Source organism: Anarhichas minor, unplaced genomic scaffold (genome assembly GCF_050575085.1).
Source record: "Anarhichas minor isolate MPS153535 unplaced genomic scaffold, ASM5057508v1 ptg000012l, whole genome shotgun sequence".
Taxonomy (NCBI): domain Eukaryota; kingdom Metazoa; phylum Chordata; class Actinopteri; order Perciformes; family Anarhichadidae; genus Anarhichas; species Anarhichas minor.
Window position 1 is genome coordinate 1,230,293 of NW_027466458.1, and position 26,143 is coordinate 1,256,435.

At 42.2% G+C, this 26,143-nt stretch overlaps 2 protein-coding genes and 1 pseudogene across 7 annotated transcripts in view; 1 reads left to right on the forward strand and 2 right to left on the reverse strand.

Moving 5' to 3' along the window:
- Positions 1–1,435: 1,435 nt before the first annotated feature.
- On the reverse strand, positions 1,436–2,900 carry LOC142948596 (retinal cone rhodopsin-sensitive cGMP 3',5'-cyclic phosphodiesterase subunit gamma-like; annotated as a pseudogene).
- A 4,197-nt stretch (positions 2,901–7,097) lies between these two features.
- On the forward strand, positions 7,098–7,578 carry LOC142948597 (retinal cone rhodopsin-sensitive cGMP 3',5'-cyclic phosphodiesterase subunit gamma-like). The gene is made up of 2 exons (XM_076090727.1): positions 7,098–7,207; positions 7,461–7,578. The coding sequence occupies exons 1-2, from the start codon at positions 7,098–7,100 to the stop codon at positions 7,576–7,578; spliced, it is 228 nt and encodes a 75-aa protein (XP_075946842.1).
- A 3,106-nt stretch (positions 7,579–10,684) lies between these two features.
- rbfox2 (RNA binding fox-1 homolog 2) overlaps positions 10,685–26,143 on the reverse strand; it is a 33,775-nt gene continuing 18,316 nt past the window's right edge. For 2 of the 6 annotated variants that reach the window (XM_076090112.1, XM_076090116.1), the window contains 11 exons: positions 24,735–24,941; positions 23,931–24,101; positions 23,334–23,387; positions 23,090–23,182; positions 19,078–19,165; positions 18,373–18,429; positions 18,100–18,289; positions 17,383–17,428; positions 14,894–14,979; positions 14,680–14,752; positions 10,685–13,721 (listed from right to left, as the gene is read on the reverse strand). In XM_076090112.1, the coding sequence (XP_075946227.1) occupies positions 13,677–13,721; positions 14,680–14,752; positions 14,894–14,979; positions 17,383–17,428; positions 18,100–18,289; positions 18,373–18,429; positions 19,078–19,165; positions 23,090–23,182; positions 23,334–23,387; positions 23,931–24,101; positions 24,735–24,941 (1,110 nt within the window). In that variant the 3' untranslated portion in view covers positions 10,685–13,676. Of the gene's footprint in view, positions 13,722–14,679; positions 14,753–14,893; positions 14,980–16,907; positions 16,945–17,382; positions 17,429–18,099; positions 18,290–18,372; positions 18,430–19,077; positions 19,166–23,089; positions 23,183–23,333; positions 23,388–23,930; positions 24,102–24,734; positions 24,942–26,143 lie in introns of those variants that run through there. The other 4 variants (XM_076090115.1, XM_076090113.1, XM_076090114.1 and 1 more) reach the window with 4 other exon arrangements.

Here is a 26,143-nt window from a genome sequence, read left to right on the forward strand (position 1 = left end):
TTAGTGGCATCGAGTGGTGAAGTTGTAGATTGCAACCAACTGAATACCCCTTCGCTCACCCCTCCCTTTCCAAGCGTGTTGGAGAACCTCTCTCTGTCTCTCTCTCTCACACACACACACACACACAATACAATAATTAGTAGCTCCATGGCAACATTTCTGTTGGTGCCAATGTCTGTGTGTGTGAGTGTGTGTTAGTGTGTGAGTGTGTGTATGTCCTCCAGACATCAATGTGCATTCGTGTCACTGCACCAATTAGCTGTTTGAGCCTCTAAACAGCGAGCAGTCAAAGGGACAGTGCCTCATGAAATGTGGTATAAATAGCAACTATCAGTTCAAAACCTTTGGTTACTTCATTAGCAGGGACCTTGGGGGGAGACATGGGGGAGGGGGGGGGGGGGGGGATCAAAGGAAGAACAATTATTACAAGATCGGAAGAGGAAAGTTAAATGTGAGGTATTCCACCAGACTGCTGAGCTTCACATCACCGAGGGCTTCTCGTGGATTAATCTCTGGTATTCATGGACCAGATCAGAATAGTCCAAGAAGTTTCTGTAGAGCGGTGGTTCTTAACCTTTTGGGGGGGGGGGGGGGGGGGAGGCTGGCTGGCAAGGAGATATCAAAGCAACGTCTCCTTGCGGTGGAGTGGTTTTTCAACTCATGTTTGCCAAATTTACGCCACATTGCTTTAGGCACTCAGCGTTTGTCTACTCACTGTTTACAAACTCAATCAGCTAATTGGTGCAGGGGGGAGGACGCATTCAGGGACAAGCGGTCTGGGAGCCGAACAGGGACGGAGCAGAAAACCTCATGGCCTGGGAGCCGGGAAAACCAGCAAGAACAGCTGTCGGCTGGTCCACCGACTGGGAACAGAGAACAAGAGGTCGAATCATCTCTTGTTAAATAGTTTCTTACTTCTTTATTAAACTTCTTAAAAAGAATAGATTTCTGTAAAAGCAGATCAATTGATGTCTATTGGCATGTGGTCCTCTCTGTCAAACCTTTCTCTTCCATCTACGTGTGGAAAAAAATAAAAGCCTTGAGCAGCTTTGGTTGCCATGGCAACAAGAGCTTCATTCATCTTCTTGTCAACCTCTGTGCTTGAAGCCAGATTTATTTTTACAATTTCAATGACTAACATTAAATTTGGGGCAGCTAAAAACAGGCCACAGCAGTGTCAGTAAGTGAGTTATTAAGCCCAGATTATTGTATTAAATAATTCTCTGAAGCCAAAAAAAACAGTTAAAAATTTGCCAAGTTTTAAACCGTTTTAAACATCGGAGAAGCATGTGGTGCTAATAATAGGAACAACACAGAGACAGTTCTATGGAAAACATTAACATTTAATGTTGTGTTCATGGAATTGTTCCTTTCTACTGACAAAGTACATCAATTATTTATTTCACAAAGGAGTGAAAGGAATTATTGACTTCATCATAAAAAGATATGTTTATTTGAGATAATACACAAAATAAACATCTGTGCATGTTGAATCCGCAGCTTTGAGGAGACGAGGTGGAAGAGGAGGAGAAAGAAAATGGCCAGGGATATCACAATAACAGATATCAAACCCTCTTTTATATTTACACACACATATTTATATATAAATCCTTTTCTTTCCTCTGTGGAAAGTAGAAGCTCAGGTTTAGAGCTGCTGACTCTTGCCGAGTCAAAAGTTGGAATACATGAGGGACAGTTGTGGCAATACGGTTAAAGGCAGAGGCCAGAGGGCTAAACAATTCCATATTTGGCCAGGCCGCCGAGCTCCATGTCCCCGAAGGCTTCCCATGGGCAAACCACTGTGATGTCTGTGCCCAGGCCCTCCATGCCGGGGATGTCGTCTCCGAATCTGAGCGCATGAGACAAAGAAGATCTGATCAGTACAAACTGAGAGAAGTTTTGTATGAAAGTAAAGGACTAAAATGGCAAATGAAGAAAATACTTATTTATTGTGTGTTAGATCTTAAATCCATCTCACCCCTTCTGGCCGGGTTTAGGCGCCTTGCTCTTGAAGGTGCGCATGGCCCTCTGCTTGAATTTGGGAGGTGCCTTCTTGTCGACGGGGACTGCAACAGCTGCGTCTGACATTTTGATTATTTACTGAAAAAGAACAAAATATATGAGATCCATGACACTCAGTGTTCATAAACCTTTGGTTTGCCACTGCTTTGTCCTAAATTAAACCTAGGACAAATTAATTCATATCTTGCACTGCACCTATTTCTATTCAATTTCGTTTCACTTTTTTGAAACCCTATTTAAGTGTGTAATTTCATATTGCCTTGTGTTTATTTAACATCTTGTCTCAATGCCTTTCTTTAGTATTAAGTACAGCACTGTGAATAGCCTAGCTGTTAAAAGGTGCAACACAAATAAACATGCCTTGCTTCTGCATATTCCTCTGCTACTGACAGCCAGTAATCTCCCCTTTATAGAGGTGTCATTACAGTAAAATCAAAAATCAATAGCTCGTCAAAGCATAATACATAAAGCATTGATAAAGAAAGTACAACCAGCGTTCAAAACTCCTCCTCCATCGAGTAAAAAGAGGACATTATATGGAAATAGAGACTGGGCTTTCTGTAGCAACAAGAAGGCCGGCACAAAGAACTATTCCTAGTGAAGTTTTCTCCGTAACAATCTCAGATCTCATTTCAGCTCCTTTTCAGCCATAATACTCAGGAAAAAAAGCTATAAAGACGTCACTCTGTCTGTCCTTTTCTTCTCTGAAGCATTACATGTTATCAAAGCTGTAGCAGAGCTGAGAAAATTGCAGTTTCAACTCACCTTCTGTTGAAGTCAAAGTGTTTTTCTGATGCTGTCTCGCTTGTTTCTTATTTGTGGTTTTCTCTCTCCGTCCGACGGTCCCTTTTTAAAGTCCTCCAAATGGCTAATCCCATCAGATGGTGTGCGATTGTTTTATTTGCCAACTTGGCTCCGTTCTCATCTGTACCAGCTCAGCCTCGAAAAGACGAGATATAAATACAGCCAGGTGTACTCCAAGTTACTGTAGATCTCAACGTGTGAATAAAGTGAATTATTGTGTCATTAATTGGCAGGAGTGAGTGACAGTAAATAACACGACTATCAAGTTGAAGTCATTGTCTGACACATTCCCTCACAAGCTATACCCCTATTTGACCCCTCAGCATCAGATTCTACAATTGTATTGTAGTACGTGTAACTTCTCATTTTAGTTTAGAAACAGGAGTCATTTATTTAATGTGTATGAAAAACAACTGCAGGTGTAAAACAATGTCCTTTGTTTTTACAATATGTCTATAAAAAGCAGCATAAAGGCTTTTCAATCCGCTTAGTGATAAAAGGCTACAAAAAAAGGTGTCAGATGCAGTAAAGTGATGAAATATTTTATGCTGAATGTTGCCAAAATACAAGAACTCAATAACTTGAATAACACAAAAAGATGTGAACCAGCAGCTGCTCTGATGGATTTTTAAAATTGTAAATTCTTACTTTTTTTTGCATTTGACAGCTCCCTCCCTTTGGCTTTTGTTGTATGTAGCATATTTAGCACTCTTTTTGTGATACTTTAAGTACATTTTGCTGATAATACTTTTGTCCTTTTGCTTTAGTAAAATTTTGAATTCAAGAATTTTACTTTTAATGGAAACGTTTTTAGACTATGGTATGCCATCCATCCATCCATTTTCCTCCGCTTATCCGGGGTCGGGTCGCGGTGGCAGCAGGCCAAGCAGGCTGACCTAGACCTCCCTCTCCCCCGCAACATGTTCCAGCTCATTCTGGGGGATCCCGAGGCGTTCCCAGGCCAGCTGGGAGATATAATCCCTCCAGCGTGTTCTGGGTCTTCCCCGGGGTCTCCTCCCAGTTGGACATGCCTGGAAAACCTCCAGTGGGAGGCGTCCAGGAGGCATCCTAATTAGATGCCCGAACCACCTAAACTGTAAACCAGCAGTAATTGTAAAATACTGGGATGTATTTTAACCTTATTTTGTAAACAAACATGTTCACTGACGCAACTGATACGATGGACGGAGCATGTGATGTAAGACCAGGGAAGCCCTGAGCCATGAGATCAATCCCCCATGACAGAAAAAGAACAGCTCTTAATCCTTCACCTCATGGCACGGACTCAGGTTAAAGAGAGACGATACTCACACAGCATCTGACAACTGAACACGTATTAATGTGACATGAAGACACGTGTGAGGGTGGTCAAACATAAAAGACTCACTCCATGATTTTGTTAGAGCATCCAAAATAGCCACTAAATCTTCACTGTTTATATTATTTGATAGAGAAAATATAAATTTAAAAGTACATTTTCTAGCTTTATCACCTTTTTTTAATAAGCTGATGAAGACTGTGAGATGTGGTTGAAAGCTCTGGAGTAGTAGCAAAGGTCAAGAACGAGCTTTAATAATACACTGTTTTCCTTTGAGCTCAATTTATTGTTGTTGTAGAATAATAATTTAGATCATTTTTTTTTTTTAAATGCACTAATTCAAAAAATAAGATTGACATATTCAGAATCAGGTCCCAAAACAACTCACATCGTACAATAAATTGAATTGAGTTTTTCTCAGAGATGCTCCACTATGCACACTGTTGAGCCCCCTCCTTAATCTGATAGAGCGGAGGGGACAGAAATATATCAGGGGGATTAGCATCAGGTAGTATATAAGACGATACCAGGGTTAAAGACCAGAAAGACATAAACTAACCAGAGACATCGGCCTGAAGCCAACAAAGAAACAGGTAAGACCAAACTTTGATCTTGTCTCAGCTGCCATGTTGGCTAACTTTTAAAACTGCTGTAATGAGTAAGGTTAGAGCATGAAGAAGAGTGCAGAAAGGTGCTGCAAAAGCGTGCGATCAGAGTGAGGTACACTTGTCACGGATGTGAAGTTATATTTTAGACAACGGAATCTGTTCTTGGGATGTGCTATTGTTGCTGATCAATTTTGGGAAAAGCCTCGGATGTCTCTAAGAAGCCAAAACCTTTTTTATGCAAATGAAAACCCAGATTATTTTCTTTGTCGTTTTATCCACTTTACAACTTTATATTATGTGCACTTTGCATTCTTTTGTTTTATACATTTTCTTGGTCTCTTATGTATTTCTACCTTCTGTAAGGTATTATATAAGTTAAATTGACTTTACTTAACTACTTTCTTTTGACATTACTGAGGCCCTGCAATATCTCCTCAGAAGTGATTCATTTTTATTCTGCAGGTTTTTTGACACACAAGACTAGATTTGAGAAGGAAAAAAATATTACCAGAAACTTATTTACTTAAAAAGCCTGATTTCACTTAAGACAATTTGATTGAATTTAATGGAAAATCTTAAGTGGAGAATGACCTTTGATTGCCGTCATTTTCAGCTCGACTTGTTCAAATATTAACGGCAGGACTTCTTTTCCAAATTTCTGTTCATCTGTCCTAAGGACGATTGATTATGCATGTGCAAAAGAATGAGAATATATATATATTGTTTTTCATTTTAGGTCTTTCTTTCAGTTTAGTTCATGGGACATTTGCTTGCAGCATAGTAGGATGAATCATAGTAACATCCAATAGCAGTGATGACATAAGTGGTAGCGATACATAAGAAAAGACAAAACTAATAAATGAGAACAAGTTAAAGGAAAATGGAAACCAACGAGCCAATAAAACAGAGACTGTCTTGATGCCCAGAAAGGACTGGAAACATCTCTAACACTTTAAACTCTGATGGAAACCATCATTAACTATGTGACTTCTCCTCCCTTCCTTACTATTCTCTTTTCAGTAAATATTGGATCCCTGCTGGTTTATGTTAAATAATTGGGCAGCCATTTTGACCCCCCCAAAAAAAGATTTAGATCGATCTCAAGAGTGCATCCTAGTTTAATGAGGTTACAACCAAGTCTTTTGGTATTTTCATCACTAAGGATTGGCGACAACACAGATGCTATACAGTAATCGGTTGTGTTGACTTTTATACACCGTATAACTGAAAACAATAACTGCTGACTTTGTCAGCTGTGGCTGATTAAAATCATGAGAATTCTGTAACTAAATTAGGAATTTGGCGCGAATCGCCAAATTTGGCGCGAATCGCCACCTTATCGTGGTGGAGGAGTTTGAGTGGCTCAGTGATCCTGGGAGCTATGTTGTCCGGGGCATTAGCCCCTGGTAGGGTCTCCCAAGGCAAACAGGTTTCAGGGGAGAGCCCAGACTAAGAGCGGTTCAAAACGACCCTAATGATGAGCAGCCCACGGACTACAGTCACCTCGCCCGGACCAGGGAAACCGGGGCACCCTCCCGGAGCCAGACCCAGGAGGGGAGCTCGTAGGCGAGCGTCTGGTGGCCGGGCCTTTGCCCATGGGGCCCGGTCGGGCTCAGCCCGAATAAACATCATGGAGCAGCCACCCTGTGGACCCACCACCCGCAGGGACACGCATTGGGGTCGGGTGCTATGCAGACCGGGCGGTAGGTCGGGCGGGAGGCCCGGGCATGCCGATCGCCGGCGACATAGACTAGCTCTAGGGACGTGGAACGTCACCTCGCTAGCGGGGAAAGAGCCGGAGCTGGTGCAGGAGGTGGAGCGATACCAGCTAGAAATAGTTGGACTCACCTCAACTGGTTAACTGAGACTTTATGCCATCAGAGAGGTCAAAGTAAAATTCTGGCAAAGTCCACAGCACCACTGAGCTTTCCAGTAAGATAAGACTCATGACCAAAGTCACAGAAAGGTCGGATTAGAGCAGATTGAAAATTAGTTGTTGGGGGCAAAATCTCCTTAGACTCAGGGGGTTATTATTCACAACATACAGTGTTGACTTCAGACTGGAATTAGGTGAACTTGGTGATATCCTCGCCTCAAGATGTACGGCCTGTTACTGGGCAAGAGTAATCTTTAAAGCCAAGGTGTAAAAATACACAAAGCTGTTCGTGTAACAGGGTCTGAAGGAGCTTTGTGCCAGCTTTAGTCAATACTTTGACCCAACCTGAGGATGATATATCATCCAAGCACGGAGCAGCGGGGCTTAGAGGAGGAGGGGGATGAGGGGTCTTACACATTAAGACATGCAAATTGACTTTTTAGTTGTTGTTGTCTCTTAGTGCTGAAAGATGGCAGACGCAGGTGTTGCTGCTTCCGCCGACAAGAAGGGACCTCCCAAGTTCAAGCAGAGGACTACTCGTACCTTCAAGAGCAAGGCGCCTAAACCCGGCCAGAAGGGGTGAGAGGAGTAGTGGTGCTTTGGTATTTTAGATTTTCTGCTACTTTATACAGTAGCAGAACAGGAATAATGTCATTTTTACTCCACTACATTTATCCGTTACTACCTACTTTTCATTTTAAGACTCTACGTTAAAACAACAACATAATGGCATAAGCTAATAAAATTAAGCCAATGGTGGTAATGGACAGTTTTCACAATGTTGCATCTGAATTCTTCCACAACTGAAAGTCACATATCAACTCTTTTTCAGATTCGGAGACGACATCCCCGGCATGGAGGGCCTGGGCACAGACATCACAGTGGTTTGCCCATGGGAAGCCTTCGGGGACATGGAGCTCAGCGACCTGGCCAAATACGGAATTGTCTAAAGAAAACCTGCAGCATTTTCACCACAACTATTTTACCTTCCTGCACCAATTTTGGCCCAGTCCTCCCCTCTCGCCCTGCTCTCCTTCCCCTACCAACATACCTGACCTGATGTCTGTTGTTGTGTTAGGTCCACGTAGGCGTTGGGAAACATGCCCAAAGCTGATCCAAAATGTGGCAAAATTGGCAAATATAATTTAAAAAACGTTCTACATCACAATTATTTATTTATATATATATAATTTATATACACACTTCACTGAGGTATCTATGCTTTGAGCAATAGCTCCAAACTTCCTCCCCCATGCTTACACCATACGGCACCTGGCTTGTGCATTTCTGAGAGACGATGGACTACATCTGTTGAAAGCTGCGGTTTTATACCCGTTTTGAAGTATATCACCACTAAATCTTTGCTCCTTTCTCCAACCTTTTCTACACCATGACCCTCCTCCTCTTTGGAGCCATTCCTTTTCTAATGTACAGCCGTTTATGATTTCTATTTTTATGAACTATGAATGTAAATTTGTGCACACCATCAAGAACTGAATCAGTGGTCGTTAATGCTAGATCTTTCGAACTTTGATACAAAGTACCTATATTTATCTACTACAATTAGAACTCACTTGGACATCTATTACGCAATCACGCATTATGCGAGTTAATGAAAAATGTATCCCTGAGTTCCGTTGTTGGAATCCCACCACTAGAGTGAGTCGTAACACTTGCTCGGGATAAATGTAACAATGAGAGGTAATTTGCTGAAATAAGATCCAAGCCATCCAGTTTATTGGAGAACTCTATTGAAGAACAAAGAATAAACAGTTATGAAAAAAGTAAACAATTTAAAGATTAAAAACCCCATTTCTTTTAACTTTTGTAACTTTAAATAGAGCACAAACACAATTGTGTGGTTCTGTGGGTGTGTACACTGTATCCCTGAATGTGCATGTTTCACATAGATAGCTGCTCCTATGGCATCCCCAACCCTATTCGATAGCTACATTTTGTAGCATGAGGTTTTGAGGCTAGCATGAATCTAAATAAAAACATTAAACTAGGGGAAAGGTTTTTTAAGTCAAGCCATTGCACAGTATCAACAATACAATAATTGCTGGGGAAAATATAATATAAACTTTCTTACTTGAAAATCTGTTTCTTGGTCGACCCCCCACTTCTCCTGTGAACTCAAAAAGGAAATGGGAGCGTGCTATTATTTTTGACTGACAGTGCTCCCGGTCTCCCTCATATGTGACATACTCAACAAAACAAACTAATGTAGAAATGTGATGATTAGATTGGTAACTACACATTTACCTCTCCACCTAACTCTACTACACTCTCCTCGCTTCACTATCTTTACTCCCTTAAGTTCTCCTTTGCATTCTCCTCGCCTTCCTGTCTTTAATAATAAATAGCACACTATTCGATAACATTGGCTATAACAGATTCCCATTTTTGTATTTTATTTCCAAAACGTTGTTTGAAATAATAAATTGGCAGGCTGTTACCATATTCTTACCTTTCCTCACCAATCTCCTTCACTCTTCTATCCAGTCGCCTTCCACTCTCTAACAGAAACCATATCAAAAAATCGATCTATATTATTTATTGTGACGTTATCACATCACGAGCAAATAATCAATGATATGACATATAAATGATTGAAACTTACCTGGCTTGAAAATGTTGAGGGTTAGGCCGACATGAATATAAGACGTCGTAAAACACTTCACTCAAACAAGTGGCGATGAATGCAGGCAATCGGCTCAAAGTAGTCATATAAGACATTCTATACAATCTTGCAAAATTAACCTCACCAATCTGTACTGGTAGTTCCATTAGCTATGAGCCAAACACACTGTCACAACAGAAGTGTGCAAACAATTTGTCAATACTGTGTCTATAGGCGCAGAGTAGCAGGGGTCGGAGATGCACATGTTATAAATAGTGGCCCCTACCGACCAAGGGGGCCGGTTCAGTGTAGTGAGTGGGGAGGCAGCAGGCAGTACATAGCAGGCAATAAAAGGTGTTTTGAGAAAGTGCGAGTCACCACAACCACGAGACGTTCTTGAGCATGCAGCCATAACTGCCCACACGAAATATTATGCAGTTAGCAGAATGAGAGATTAGACGCAGACAGACACAGAATGCTCAAGGACGCACGCACGCGACCGATCCTCTTGGCAGAGATAATAATGTCACGGTGGTTATTTCTCTTTTATATGATATAGCATCGCATGGGAAAAGGGGCAAAAAGTAGCGTATCCACCTGGGTGTCATGTTTTCATCACTGCCAATCAGAGCGGATAAATACCAGTGACTACTGCATAGTCTTTTGCCCTGGGTATGGTTACCGATTGTAACCTCTCACAAAAGTCAAAATCCAGATGTAGTGGGTTTCGCGTCCAGTGGGAAAGGGGCTTTAGTCATTGCTGTGTAATGCGAAAAAGTTCAGCTTGTCTTGTTTTTACGTATCGCTTTAGCATCCTTCAGCTCATGTCTTGATTTTCCAGCTTGCATGTTTATGATTTAGCATTATCAGTGGTTTCCAGCCACAGCAAGTAGCCGTTTTAAACAAAAAGCTCAAATAAACCCTTTAAATGCTAATGCTACAGATTTCTCTCGGAGTTGGTGGAGATTAAAACAAAGTTAAAAGTAGAGAGAATGTTGGACCAGCAACTCCAGACTCCAAATGGATGCTAGCGTTGCTTCGGATCAGCAGTTTAGTCTTAAAAGACTCTGTGCATGTCAGAAGCGGAAATTGGCACGTGTTGTAGAAGTGTAGAAATGTAGAAGTAACTTTTTCGTTAGATATCATACGAACTGTTGTATCTGGATACGTTGAAATAAGCGGCAGTTTTGCTGCCAGGCTACCATATCAGCTTAAAAAGACGATGAAAAATGAAGTGCCGTGTGTTTCCACTGCCATCAAGCAGAATTCTGCAGCAGGTTTAAACTATGCCGACTTGGGGATCAATACTAAGACTTAAATTAGTAATTAGCTCACTTTCTGCGCGTACAATAATGTGAAAAACTACAAAAAAATATGATCATCCATTTGACTAAATGAATAGAATACCAAAAGAAAACAACCTGAAAGCGTGATCACAACAAAACATTTTTATATAAAACATTTTATATGGACATTCAATAACTAAAAAACATAATGGCAGTCAAGGGGGATATAGACATGACAGAAGAAGAGGACTGTTCATTGAGGATAGCAACTATGAAGAATGGCCACATAGTTTTACTATAATACAGTGGCAAGAAAACCATGACAGGAGAAATGAAGCTGCCACGTGATATTTTGTGCAGCAGCCGTTTCGTTTGTCAGCAGGCCTTTTTTTTGTTGCCAAACAGCGCTGTGCTCTTTGTTGTGTTAGCTAGCTTCAAACTGCTAGCTGCCGGTCATTCTCCATAGAGTTTAGTGGTAAAGAAGAACGCAGCTGGACTCGGCTGCTCAGGAGTCAAAATATGAAAAGACACAAGATTCATGCAAAAGATTTTCAAACTTGACAAGTATCGCTCATGCTGGTTCGTCCATGCCGCCAGTGGCTTCATAAGTCCATCTTTGTGTATTTTGTGTAGCACTTCTCAAGTTGAGAACCAAAATGTGCTGGGGACTGTAAGTTAGCATCTTTGGCTAGGTTTTTTTTTTTTTTCTTGTTTTTTTTGTGTCCAGAGCACATTCTGTAGTAATTTGGATATATAACAAATAAAATGATAAGTGTCATGAGAAAATTAAACAGCAGCACATTTAATAGAGAAAAAAAAAAACGTATTTACCTGTTTTTCCAAATGTGAGAAATGGAAAACACAACAGTAGCTTTGAAATTAGTCAATACATTAGAGGAAAAAAAAATATATACGGATCTCATTTAACACACAACTTAGATCATATCCCACGATGACATTTTGTTTCTCACCATGTTGGAATATCAACCTGCTCATGTATGAGTGATAACACTTTAAAACAAACCTGGAGCAACCATGCTGGTCGGGCTGACAGGTTCGACCACTGAAATGTAAGGAGTCTGCTTCAAACTAAAAATAAAATTAAAAAAAGGAACACAGTTGGTTTTAACCAAAGTGCTACACGCCTATGTTCGTTCATTCCAAATGTCTCAGACACCAAAACATGGACACAGAATGAGAGAAAAATCCCGTCGTTCCTGTATATTTTTGAAATAATCAAATGTCATGCTCACAGATCCTATAATCAACCAAAAACAAAACAAACTGTAGCTTGGATTGACTGACTTTTCAACCAAGAGGACAAAGGTTTGATAGTGTTACATGCATACCTCTAGTTTGTCGCTTCTCAGGTACGCTCTCGGCTCAAGAACTTTATTCCAATACAAAAGAAAATAACAAAAAAAAACTTGAAATTGAACTTGCACCTTACCGGAGAAGGAACAACACTTAAAGATATATATATATATATATATATATATATAAAAGACATACAAAGTGAAAAATAAGTAAATAAAGACAGCCATAGGATTATGATAATAACAATAACAAAGATAATATATTTATACATACGGCAGAAAAATGTGCTTTCTACAAATCTTTGGAACAAAAACAAAAGCCAAAAAAAAAGCCACGTTTTGGAAATATAGAATACAACGGTATAGAAATATGCACAATAGTAAGGTTGTTTTGCATTCAAATATTTTCTATTAACTCATCGACAGAATCTCGCTCTTGCTCAGTAAATCGCTGCTGGCAGCATCTCAAACACATTTACCGACTAAAGTATGTTTCAGGAAGACTCATTCAATGTTGGACTTTGCTCTATAAAAGATGGAGCATGAGGGGAAAATCCAAATGATAAATCTCTACATTAAAGGATCAACAAATACTTGAACCCCGGGGTTGTGGGTGGATGATGTTGTTTGGATCTAAAAGCAAAAAAAATCAATTAAAGACGACAATGTTTTAGTGTTGGATCTTTCTGTAGTGTTTTAGTGGTGGTTGCACACAGAGTGTGGTGAAATCCTGTGCATTAGAAGGATGATGTGAGACTATGGTTGTGTCATATAGTCCATAAGGTGGAGTATTTGAAATACAGATGCTTATTTTCTGATTTTAACCCCAAGGTTCACTGTTAGATCTACAAGCCCCATAACAGCAGTGGCTGCTGAGTCAAACAAAATAATGTTTTTATAAGAATATTAATGAGAATAATTACAATAATAATAATAATAATAATAATAATTTGGTAACTTTTTTTCTCTAAACTAATTTCTTTGCATATCATAACAATTTTAAGTTTAAAGGTTCACCATTTCCACATACTAAGAAAACTTGAGGTAAGGAACAGCTCTAATAACCCTCCCTCCCTTCAGCTTTCGGACGTGATTTCTGTAGCGTTATAAACCGTCACACATCATCCCTCCAAGCCGCCGTGTTCAGTCGCCCCTCTGCCAGAACACAGCGAGAATGGAAAGCCTCTCTCATTACTATCCGCCCACGTTAAGGTGGGATCATAAAAATCCCACTGGTGGGTGTTTTTATCATCGGTGACTCGTCGTTCTGGTTCAAAATGTTGTTTTTTTTTAAGCTTCTCTTTCGATGCGCCTTCCTGCTTTCCTACCGCTCCGACGTTCTGTGGACACTTTTCATTCCCTCCCTTTTCCCTTAAATGTTGAGTGCGTGCAGGCCACACAGCACTCAGCTCTTTTTTCCTCACACACGGTTGACAGCTGTTTAAAATGTCAGTTATCCACATACAGCCTTTGGAAGAACATCTGGGCTCCATCACGAGTCTTGTGCTGCTGAGTGCCGAGGGATTAAGAAGAGGGGACTATAATACAGCCGTGCAATAGGAAAGGTGGCCAGTCTTTTTTTTTCTTCTTTTTTTTTTTTTTTTACTGTAAAGGCCGTCTGTAAGTCTTTAATACAGCATTCCTCTATTTCTGTAGTAGCGTATATACGAAAACGTGGGACTGCTCTGGGGAGGGATCTGAAATATCTTTGTTGAGTCGACTCCACACTTTAAAACTGGGTGCAGTCCACCTCCACGACAACAGAGGGAGCTCTTTCAGAGAAATTCAATGGACGAGAGGAGCTCCTGGGAAATGTAGTGTCTTTAGTAAGGGGCAAATCTACTGTAGCCTCCCCTGTACAGTGTGGCCTGTGAAACGACAAAAGATAAACATCTAGTGAATAAAGTCCTTTCAAAATGACATCAGTCATTAATGATCAGTCTGTTGATTTTCTACGTTTCCCTTATTGTCAATAAATTCCATAAAAAGATCAAAACCAAACCCTGATATATATATGTCACCCCTCTGTGTCACAAACCTCCATTGTTGTCCAAAAACTATTAAGACATGAATGAGCCACACTGCCGCACTGTTCCTTCATTACCACAAACATGGGCTCTGTAGTTTCATTTCAAAATCAACCCCACATAAACCGTCCTGGTCAAAGCCACATTAACCTCCTCTTGGACAAAAATGCTGCCACTATTTGTCTATTAAAGTTTCTTAATAATATCTAATGTTTTTTCTATGGTGGAATACTACCCGGCTCCATATTTACTGCGTAATTCATATAAACACACAGTAATTCGGCCTCAAAACTACATTTTGACACAAGGACCCTGTAAGTTGATATGTTTTAATGCAACACATTGGACAGACAACACTGTCATTAGGTTAACAGTAAGCCTCAACCTTTTCAGGGCCAGAAGACATTTACCCATTTTGCAGTTTGTTATCCAGATGTCAACACTGAATGCACTAAAAACCTAATGAACGGCTAAATACATTTTCTAAAAATATATACAATGTTTGTCCCTTTTGAATAACGTGTGCTCAAAACTACAGCCCTCAGCTGTTTTTTAGGGTAATTTTTTTACTTAAGAAAAATAAAACTATATGTTTGTGACCTGTTTTTAAATATCTACATCTTAAGTAGGAACTTGGGGAGTGCCACGGGCAGAAAAGTAATGTTCTAAAGTATTAAGGGACGGTATAACACATTGTTGGTTTTGCTCTTCATGGGAATTGCTGACAATAAGAAAAATATAGAATAGCACTCGCCTTATCCTTTGAATGTTTGACAACCTACGGGCTTCAGGGACTTACCATGGCTCCAACGCCGTAGGCAGCCGGGTTGAGCGCAGCATGGTAGGGGTCTGCCGTGTAAACTCGTCCGTAGCTATTGGAAAACAAAAAAAGCCATCAAACATGAGGTGTCGCATATTAATAGCTCATAGCACAAGGTGACTAATATGCTGTAATGTGAGTAACTCTTGGCCTGTCAGAGGAGGCTTCAAAACGTGCCGCACGGCCCACTCACCTGTCACTGTAAGCTGCTGCTGCAGCCGCCGCTGCCGCGGGAGCTACCGCAGTCGGCTGGGCGTAACGATACGCTGCATATCCGCCCTGTGACGAGGCGATGAGGGTCGATGAGGGTTGGAAGGGGGTGTGGTGCGTGGCGGAGGAGAAAGATATACGATGAAGGGAGAAACAAGAGTAAATCGTTGTTAAAAGGGTTTGCTGTATTTCCTCTACACACTGACAGACTAGCAGTTAATCTAAAAGGGTTACATTGTGAGCAAAAAACTGCTGAGAAGAGAGCGAAAGATTAACAAGCAGACAGTCGGCAAAACTGGCTAATCTGGTGCAGTACGGCATTCACAAGGATGTAGCTCAGGCTCTGTGTGGGTCTCTCCCTCCATGACGACACAATAAACATGTTCCCCTGTGCAACATTAAAATGCAATATTTTTTTCCCCCCACTGTGCATTGGACATGGAAGGAGAGAGAGTTCATAACCATAACTGTGCCCCACCCCGGTTCCCCTACCAAAAACACACTGTTAAAGAAAGGGGAAGGGGTGGCAAGATGATTGTGTCATTATTTATGTTTAGATGAACAGCTGATGAACAGACACAAAAAAAATAAACTACAGGTGAAAGAAGACAGTCAGCCAGTCGGATTAAAAAAAGGGCGCACACACACACACACACACACGCACGCACGTTCACGTGGCCAGTGACCAATCACTGACAGACACAGCATGCTTTTCCCAAACTCAGAACGCACACCGTATTAGGCCAAACATCCCTATAAAAACAAAACAAAACAAACACCGCTGCATTCTACCCTAAAGGATCAGTCACGACCAAGTCCCCGCATTCAGGACCACACAGCTGCCGCTATGAGAGGGAGGCTGGACTGGGGGGGAGGTGGGGGAGAGGAAGGAGGACGGGGTGGAGGAAGATGACGTGTACAGGGGGGGCTTGGAAAGAGAGAGGAGGGCATGTAGAAAATGGGTGAGGAAGAGGAAGAGTCAGAGCAGGGAAAGAAGATATAGTAAATAAAAAGGGAGCAGAAGAAGAGGAAGGAGGGGCTAATGCCAGATGACACTTGAAACATCAAAAAAAGGTTTTAATTATTGACTGAGGAAGAAAAGATGAAAAGAGCGAGAAGAAGTGCAATTAAGGATGACACAAAAAAGAGGGGGGAGGGGGGAGGAAATAGGGTGGTCAGGGGGATGAGTCAGCCTTGTCAATATGTCTGCATGCCGACATTGATTCAGTTAGCATGCCACAGGTGAAACAGATAGGGAGATTCCTGGAAGGGGTCGGAATTAACTGCTGATCCCTCTGACTACTGCCTTAATCATTTAGCATCCTGTTTGTATTTCAAATCATGGCAATGCAGCTCGCTGACACATAAGAATTCATGTTTGTGTGAATTAATGAAAAAAAGTATACACAAAAAAATGTCCTGAAAAATGGAGTTATTTGTTTTTGTCTCAGTCATCACAGTTGTGGACAATTCTCTGAACATGTTTTCTGATTATGGAATAAAAGTGTGTGATGAAAATGTCAAATGTAATAAAATGTGTTTTAATGTATCTCGCCAGAAGAACATAATGAAAAGTCATAAATTCACGGATGAAGCTAGATTTACCTAGGGACGAGGCCAAAAAAAGACAAAATGTATCTTGGAATAGACTTGAAAACTTAATCACTGGTGCAGATTTGGGTAAAAGATATTGACCCACTGTTCAAGTATTGACCTGCAATACTGCACCTAACTTCCCCTCAAAATGTACACCCATCTCTCCTGTAGATCATTTGTGAATGGACGTCTTTATGCAGTACATGCGTCACAAAATCAGATTTCAACTTAATTCTCTTCTCCCCCTTCCGCAACTCCACCCATGTCAGAATCCAGTGAGTTAGTAGAAGAAGACAGAGAAGGCGTTTCAATCTCAGATGGTCAATAATGTCTAGCAGCACGCAGTCATTGGAGACGAGGAGGATGCACACTGGCTCTCACACAGAGTGTGTAAACCCTACCTGGGGCAATCTGCCACTAATGTCCTGAAACACTAGTCTACAGAGAGAACAGAAACAGCTATTGTCAACCTGGTTGCACACACACGCACACACACACTCATAATCACATTGGTACAAACTTAACTCACAAATGCACAGAGACAAACCCAAGAGGAGTGTATTCGTGAATGAACACTTTGAAGTGTGTGTGTGTGTGTGTGTGTGTGTGTTCCTATTTTTATATCTGTATGCATCATTGAAAGGACATTTCATATGAGATTGTACACTACATGAAAACAAAAGAGATGAGTTCAATTTATTTGTAATTAAAAAATAAAAAAAGTTTAAGATTAAGTCCAGGGGAACAACAAACACCCAAAAGTACACGTCTCTATGGGTTTGGTCCGTGCCGTGTCACACTTGAAAACCCACAGGCAAGAGGGGGGGGGGACGTAGGTGAGGAGTGAGGCAGTAGAGGGGAGAGAGGTATACTTACATAGAGATCAGCTGCACCGTAAAAGCCATCCTGATAGGCCATCATACTGAGAGAGAGAGAGAGAAAGGAAAGAAGGTAAAGGAGAGAGAGAGAGAGAGAGAGAGAGAGAGAGAGAGAGAGAGAGAGAGAGAGAGAGAGAGAGAGAGAGAGAGAGAGAGAAGCGGTGGTGGAAAGTCGAAACAAACAAATGGTGTGATGCGCCACCATGTGGGCATTGCAGAAAACAGCAAACAAAGAGTGACGATTGGGGGGAGAGAGAGAGAGAGAGAGAGAGAGAGAGAGAGAGAGAGAGAGAGAGAGAGAGAGGTGAGAGAACGGTGCCAAACAGATTGTGAAAGAGAGAGAGAGAAAGAAGGGTGAGATTATTACACACCGTGCAACATGCAAGACAAAATACCACCTCTTTGTTTACGACTGCACAAACTTTAGAGTGATACTACTGTTACTCCACGAGACAAGCGTCTGTTAGGAGAAAATACTCCTCCATTGGATCACTAAACCATTGGAACATTATCATCTTTGAGGTACAAGGAAATGGTATTTCAGCTCAGCAAACCAGCAATGTCAATATCTTGATTAAACAATATATATTCATATTTTTAACTGAGTGAAGGCATGTATTTAAGAAGACAGACATATTATGTCTAATTTTAATAGCAGTTTACTGGCTTAGTGATCAGTTTCTATGTATGTTTATGTGTGTGTGTGTGTGTTTACCCCGGGTAGGTAGGGATGGCGGGCTGTGGCACAGCGGCCCTGACGGCGCTGTAGACGGGTCGGGCTCGACCCCGGAGGTGAGCGCCTCGAAAGGTGGCGGCGGTGGACGCAGCCGCCGCCGCTGCTGCTGCTGGGTACGGAAACCCCGGTACTGAGAGACAGAGGAGTTGGGAGAGATCGGCTGAAGTGCCTTCAGGATAAAAACATTATCTGTGCATCCCGTCTCCAACACAACAGAGCTAATCAGTGTGAAGCCAAATCGTGTGGTCGTACCTGTATAGAGTTCAGGGCTGTACATGGCTCCAACCATGGGACTCAACTTCCATCCAGCTGCAGTCGACAAAGAAAAAAATGTACCTTTAAATCAATATGTGACGGAAGCAGGCAGACATTTTAGGATGTGTGCATTCCTTCAGAGTGATCTTTGCTGTTCGAGAGGATATCGTTATATATGGATTTTCCAAAGAGTTGCATCATCATGATTACAAATATATCATTTGTCCTACTTTGAAAAGAAAAGAGTTATTGAGGCTTTTGCTGTGTGGGGTATTAGAGTTGCAACGATTAAGCGATCAGTTCTCGGATCACATCAGTTTTGATAAACGATTAATCGGTTTGAGTAATTTTTTTAAGAAAAAAAAAGGAAACATTCTCTGATTCCAGTTTCTTAAATGTGTAGATTTCTTTTACTCCACTATGACAGTAACTGAATGTCTTTGAGTTGTGGACAAAACAAGTTATTTGACGACGTCATCTTGGGCTTTGGGAAACATTAATCGACATTTCTCCCCGTTTTCTGACCAAATCGAGAACATAATCGACAGACTAATCGACAATGAAAACAGTGGTTAGTTGCAGCACTTTTGGGTAAAATGCCTAATGAAGGAGATCAATACTAATATATTAAAAATATAGAAAAACAATATAGGAAAAAAAAAGAAGATAGAATCGTCCGTTGTGAAGTTTAAAGTGCATTACCGTACGGCAGCGTTGCGAGGCCCTCTCCGTTAGAGTAAGGGGTGGTCATCTTCTTGTTCGTCATCACTCTAGCTGTGGCGTTGTTCACCTGGACACCAGAAAAAGCGGTCAGAGGCTAAAGTCGACACAGTACAGCAGAAAAACAAGCATTGATGCAGAATCTAAACATTGTAGTTTTAAGCTTTCTTAAACTGAATGTATACTGAGAGAGATACTCTGCACATGATCAGCGTTTTCATATTGAACTTGAAGTGTGAGGTGTCATTACACTTGAAACAGTTGTTTACTTATGACAGAGGTTAATTCTGTTGATGAGCAGCGATGGTATTTGATGCATGCGCTTCTTTTGAAGGAGAGAGACATTGAAAAACGAGGATCCTGGTGAGTAAGTCAGGCAGTTGCGCACACAAACAACGCAACCATTGGCACACAGAACAAAGAAAACTAAATATTTCAGAACGAAAGCATTCAAAAAAGAAATCCAAGACCAGTTTATTGCTACCTTTTCCAAAAAAAAAAAAAAAAAAAAAGGGAAAAAGAAGGTGAATTAAGCGGCAGATTCATCAGTTGAACACAATGCAAAAAAACATCAATCAAGGAGTTCATACACAGATTACACGCAGCCAATCAAGAGCGCATCACATCACCAGAGGTGAGCAAAACTAGCCAATCAGCAAGCATCAGATGCAGCAAGAGACCAATCAAAAAAAGGTTGGGCAGCCCTCCCGATCCAATACACACCATACAGAAAAAAGGGAGGGAGGGAGAGGGAACGACAGAGAAAAGACAGAAATATAGAGGGATGCAGGAGGAGGAGCCAGTCCACATGAAAAGACACAGAAAAACACATACATGATGTGGAGGAGAGAGAGAGAGAGAGAGAGAGAGAGTGAACAATCCATTCAAATGTGCAATTCTTCTAATGACCAAACAGAAACGATAAGATGCGATACACACATACAAATATACATCTGACCGTTTGCCTACATTGGATCTAACTGTACAGGAGCAACAATGGAGAAATGATGAATGGAGCGAGAACGACTACAGAGAGAGAGAGAGAGAGAGTGAGAGAGAGAATAAAGTCTAGATAAAGACAGAGAGGATGGGGGATGCAAATATCATTCCTCAAAAAAATAAATAAAAATAAATAAATCAAATCAGACCATGGTTGTGAAACACTGCCAGGCATTCCAGATCAGTGTCGCACACCAGAGAGACCTCGAAGCACACAAACCACCAACACACACACCATCCAGAACCAAACTGATCAAAAAGTAAAACAAGGACACCTCGTCACGGGAATCAGAACAAAGAAAAAGCTGCCGTTGCTTAATCAGTGGCACGAATTCTTAAGTTTGCTTTGCTGGGGTCTACGGATACATTGGTGGCAGCTTTTTTTTCTTCTTTAAAAAAAAGGGCTCAAATGCTAAAAGTGTGTATTTAAATATGAAGAGTAGCTTTGCTTCGAAGTAGAATAAGCTTGCATCCTCTTTTCTATTCATCCACATTTATATCTTAAATTTGAATGTGAAGTCCAAAACAGCCATACCTCTACAACGGTCTGCAGTCTACAAAGCGGCACAGGAAGTGATCATCAAGTACTGCAGTACACCGTGATACACAGACAACTAGTATCCTCTCTCCGGTAACGCTAACATAGCACTCATGCTTTCGACATGCTGTCCCACTAAAGGTGCAAAAAGAATGCAGCCATTGAGCAGACACGACACGGAGAGATGACATAGTACTAATATGGACGTCATACAGATGACGAGAAGAAGAGAGTAAACCATGCAGGATACAGCTCTGGAATTAAATGCTGAATGCAGTTAGAGAAGGTGATTGGAATGAATGCATAAGAAGTGGTAGTCATAGTTGTCGCACTTGCAGATAGATGCAGTACATTCAGTTATACAGGTGGCCGTTATACCGCCATGCTAATCTCGTAATCGTTTCATTCACCACCTCCCCAATCAATCACAGGATTAGCCAATCGGGTTCTGTCAATCATTCAATCAATCAGGCAGGCTCCCTTCAGTAAAGGAGTCCCTGTCATTTGGGTGTTGGGTGCATTTTATTTCACTATTTTGACGGATGGGGTAGGGGTGGGGGGGGTCATTCAAAGATGATGCCATGTGTACACAACTTACCGTTGCCAGGGAAACGGCGTGAGGACACGCGAGCAGTTACCGTGGAGACTGACAACAACAACAACATACAAAAATCATCAGGGAAATAGAGAAAATATATGTAAGAAAGAAATGATGAACCAAATAACTAAACAAAAAAAGAAAAAGAAAACATAAACAAAACGAGGTAATGAAAAGCAACCCCCACCATGTGGTAGAGAGGAAGTGATGCAACAGGTCACGCGTCAGTCAGCTACACGTATCAGCCATTTGACAACACTCTCGCCGCGACTGGTTAAAAACAAACCCCGCTACAAACACAGATCATAGAAGTTGATAAAGGGGCAAACAAATGGAAACAGAGAATGTGAGGAATATAAATCTGCCTTGGGAGGAGAACTACCCGTTATTATTGCCCAAAAATATTCACTCAAAATCAAACTTAACCTCCAATGTTTATGCTACTCGGCTACATCACGGGACAGGGAAACGGAGAGAGATGGGGGGTTGGGGGGTGTGGACAGCAGAAATGCAGGTGCATATGGGGGACACACGAACTGGGAGAGACAGACAGACAGACTGGCCTGGTGAAAAAAGAGTGAAGAGAGATGGAGGAGAACCAATAAATAATAAGAAAGGAAGGAGAGGGAGCGGCAGCTATCTATTGCATACTCTTCTTCACGTGTTCATTCTATCTCCGCCCTCCATATTTTTAGTCCTGCACACCCACACACAGAGACAGAGAGGAGTGCAAGACATTCGAGACCGTGCATGCAGAAGAGCTTTAGTAGCGAGTAAAAAGAAAGCGTGATTGTTTTTTTTGTTTTTTTTATCAAGAGCCAGAGCAAATGGCGAAAGCATGGTGTATCTGATCTCCAAAGGCCATTTGCAACTGAAAACCGAGCTCATGCTAACAAATAAATAAAATTAAAAAAAAGATGCCACAACAAAATGCACTTCCGTGAGATCTGTTTTTTTTGGTTTTTTTCAGGAGTGGTGGATGCAACTGTGTGTGTGTGTAAACAAAACGTTTTGTTTCTTTAACCATTCATCTTGCACGCCTGAATTTAAACATTTTCATGAAGCATCAGAAATGACACCACACGTCTCACAGCAGACTCATTTCAAGACTCAAACTGCCCCCCTGAAAATGCTCCCCCATCATGCATCAGTCTGTTAACACATCACACCTGCTACCCAGAGTCACCCGTGTAAATAAATCTCCATGACGATATCTGACCTTATGATCCATCCATGCAACATACAGTAGCCTCTCACAGACACCAGCAAGCACTTTTGGTTTTTTTTTCACAGGAAAAAAGGCTATTAACTGCCCTTCCAGTCATTTACACAACCATTAACCAAAGATGGCCACTCATCATGATCGTGGAAGAAGTGATGATGGTCATGAAAAAAGGTGCAGGAGAACCAAAAATATAATAAATAATAAAAAGAAGAGATAAGATCCTACATGCTGTGACGGAAGCGGATATCGTCAGCGACCACGTCGTGTGGCGACGTCTCGCCGGCCATGCCTGTTGCGTAGCCACTCCACACAGCATGCTTTGCAAACCACACAGCTTTAAGATCAAGGTGCAATGGACAGCCCACAACATCGACAACAACAGCATAAACATCGACAGGAAGTGGCGTCAGAGGAGACGTCTGTGTGCGTGGCACCGCTGCACCATGCTGTAGTGAAGCCAGAGGGGTTAGAGTCGAACACATACATCCACCCGGAAAACCTTCGCTGGGGCAGAGACGACCAGAACAAACTCATTCTCATTGTCGGACATGGAAGGGGAAACAGAGGAGAAAATGGTCGCCATTTAAAAATAAAAAGGGGGCGGGGGGGGGGGGGGCAAGGCGTTGTGAGTTACCTCGATTTTACGTCCTTCCACCAGCGTGCCGTGAAGCTTCTCTCTGGCCCGCTCCGCATCCGCGCTCGTCTCGAATGTTACAAAACCGAAGCCCTGAGAGGAGACGGGGAGAATGGAAAAAAGAAAGAGGGGGGGGGGGGGGGGGGGCGCAAGAGAGGGTTGAAAAAAGGATGTTGAGCTTTTGCTGAGCTTGTTTTTTGTTAACAATTATCCAAAATGACGCTTTGTTTTCTGTTCTTCATACCTTGGACCCCCTCTCGTTGAAAATGATCTCCACGTCGAGGATTTTGCCATATTGCTGCAAAATAAAAGAAATAAAATGAAAAAACATGCAAGTCCTGTGCTGCATCTTGCCACAGGGTGTCAGCACTGTTCAACCATGAAAAGCTGGCACCGAGCCAGTTCATCATGGGCTTTTCTTCCACCATGTCTTCCTTGCCTCTGCTTTTTTTCTCTGCACCACATTTGAGACGCATTCCTCTTGCAAAAAAAAAAAAAAGATGATCGTGAAGCCAGAATTTTACACCTGGCTCTAAATCATCTAGTCGTCTTTCTACAAGATAACATGCCAGGTCAAGGTTTTGTTTTTCAGTCAAATCTTACAGAAGATTCCTTTTAGCTGTAACGAATATGACAGAGCCTTATATTCTGTTATAATCTCACTCGAGGACAAGAACAGTGAAAAAACATCTGAGGACACAGTGTGGACGTCACCGGAGCGTTCCTTGGATTATTTTAACAACGACACGCTTTTAATCCAAAGCTACTTTTCTGGGTTGCTGTTATTTGATGATGCATAGCGGGAAAGGGGGGGGAGGGGGGAGTACTGCAGTCTACATACTCCAAACATCTGCCGTAGGTCGGGGTCTCGGAAGCGGAAGGGGATGTTGGACACGTGGAGGCGTTTGGGGGTCCCCTTGGCGTCTGAGTCATCCCCAATGCTCCCTCCACCACCGACTCCTCCTGAGCCAACCACTGACGAACCGTCAATCTGGGAGGACCCATCTGACTGCTGGGACAGACAGACAGACAGACAGACAGACAGACAGACAGACAGACAGACAGACAGACAGACAGACAGACAGACAGACAGGGAGACAAGGAAGAGAGAGTTTTTTTTATATACGAAACAATTATTTCTAGATTCAATGATCAAATCTTCTAATCTAGAAACACCCTTTACCAGAATCCAAAGTAAAGGCTACAGTTGGACAACGCCTGTCACTTTAACACAATACAGTTCAACAGCACCACAAACTACAACTTCCAAAATGGCGATACAGTAAAAACTGAACATTATAGCCGTCATTATGTCTGCATGTATTACAGGCCTGTTGGATTAGACGGTTATTAGTTTTAGCTACGTGTATCAAAATAAACTGGTGACTGTAAAGTGTTACAGAGAGGTTTGTAGATCTTTTACTTGAGGAAAGGGACAATGGATGGTAAAGGATCTGTAATTGGTACTGTTCAGTTCACTGATACTGGGTATCAGATTTTGTATCATGAGAAGAAAAGTCAGATTGGTGCATCCCATTGATTAACCATCATTTCTTAATCTGTAACGCGTATTGCTCTCGGCACTCTCTCAAGCCAAAGACCTGATGTGGGCCACACACACATAGAGGAAGATGCCGGCACTCACTTGGACACTGAGGCTGTTGACGATGTTTGCGGCGCTGTTCACTGCTACGCCGGCTTCCACGGGGCCCTGGACGGCCCCCGCCGCGTACAGGCTGCCCCCGTAATCCAGGGCCAGGCCGTTCTGGGGGGGCGGCGGCGGAGGCGGCGGGAATGCGGAGAAAGGTGGAGGCACGAGTCCCTCCTGACCGCCAGCACTATCCTGAGAACCCTGTTGGAGGAAAGGGAGAGAGAGGGGGGGGGGGGGGGGGGTGAGGAAGGAGTGAAAGCTAAAGTAGCCTGCTGGCTAACTTCCACAGTATCTCTTACTGAGAGCATCGCCCGACCACACAGAGACCACTTCTCCAAGAGCTTTGGTCTAAAAAGTATATTATATTTCCATTTCCGTGAAAATTTGCGTGTGTGTTTGTGTGTCTAAATGTGTGCAAGTAGCCACGCCCCCCCCCCCCCATTAAATATTCACTGCAGCTACATCTATTATTGAGGGTCAGATGCCTCCAAACTCAGTGTTGTACAATGGTGAGTGTCTAACGCCTGCACACACACTCACAAACGCCTCTGCGCACAAACCACCTTTGACACGCAGACACCCACACACCTAAGCGCTCACACAAAGACCAACTGTTAGTAAGGAAGCATGCCCAAGTATTTTGTGAACATTATTATTGTCCCCCCCCCCCCCCCCCCCAGAGAAGAAAAAAAAACAACAGCAGCACCGAGTGCGTAGGAGAACAATACAGGCACCCACAAACACACGGTGGGACGACACAAACACGACACAAGGCAAGAACACAACACACATTCCTTGGTGTTGGCAGTGGGGCACGGATACCCTAAATGGTAACAGTTAGAGAGCGGAGGGAGACAGAAGGGAGGGGGATGGGACGATAAAAGGTGACGAGTGATAGAAGAAGCATGGCCCTGCCTCTCATCCAGAGCTGCAGAAGATAAACCAAACAATCGCTGTCTTTCAGATCTTTTTATAACTGCACTGGATGCTCAATCAAATCAAGACTGTAACATCATGATGTATTTATAGCTACGACTACAGTCGACAGTCACGCTGCTCTGCTCTGGTGCTTTGAGCTAAACGCTCACGTCGGCACGCTAACGGGCAGACAATTGCAATGCTAACATGCTAATGTTTAGCCGGTGTGATGTTAATCGTGTTCACCATCTGACTTCAGCGTGCTGGCTTTTAATTACCAAACTAAGCTAATTACCAAATGCAAAGTGGAGCTGAGGATGATGAGGAAAGTGCCTTAAACAACGGTGTGGACAAATTGAAATGTTGACCTGTTTTGTTACAGTTGAGTGTTTGTATGATATTCCATGCTAATAAAAATACATCCAATCTGACTTCGACAGGAACAGAATGATTAAGTCCTCGACTTGTTGTCCCTGGTGTTTGAA

What these genes read in the sequence shown, in the direction of transcription:
- LOC142948597 (XM_076090727.1), top strand. Translation starts at nt 7,098, where the DNA reads ATGGCAGACGCAGGTGTTGCTGCTTCCGCCGACAAGAAGGGACCTCCC. An exon ending in CCTAAACCCGGCCAGAAGGG is followed by an intron (nt 7,208 to 7,460) that starts GTGAGAGGAGTA and finishes ACTCTTTTTCAG; the next exon opens with ATTCGGAGACGACATCCCCG.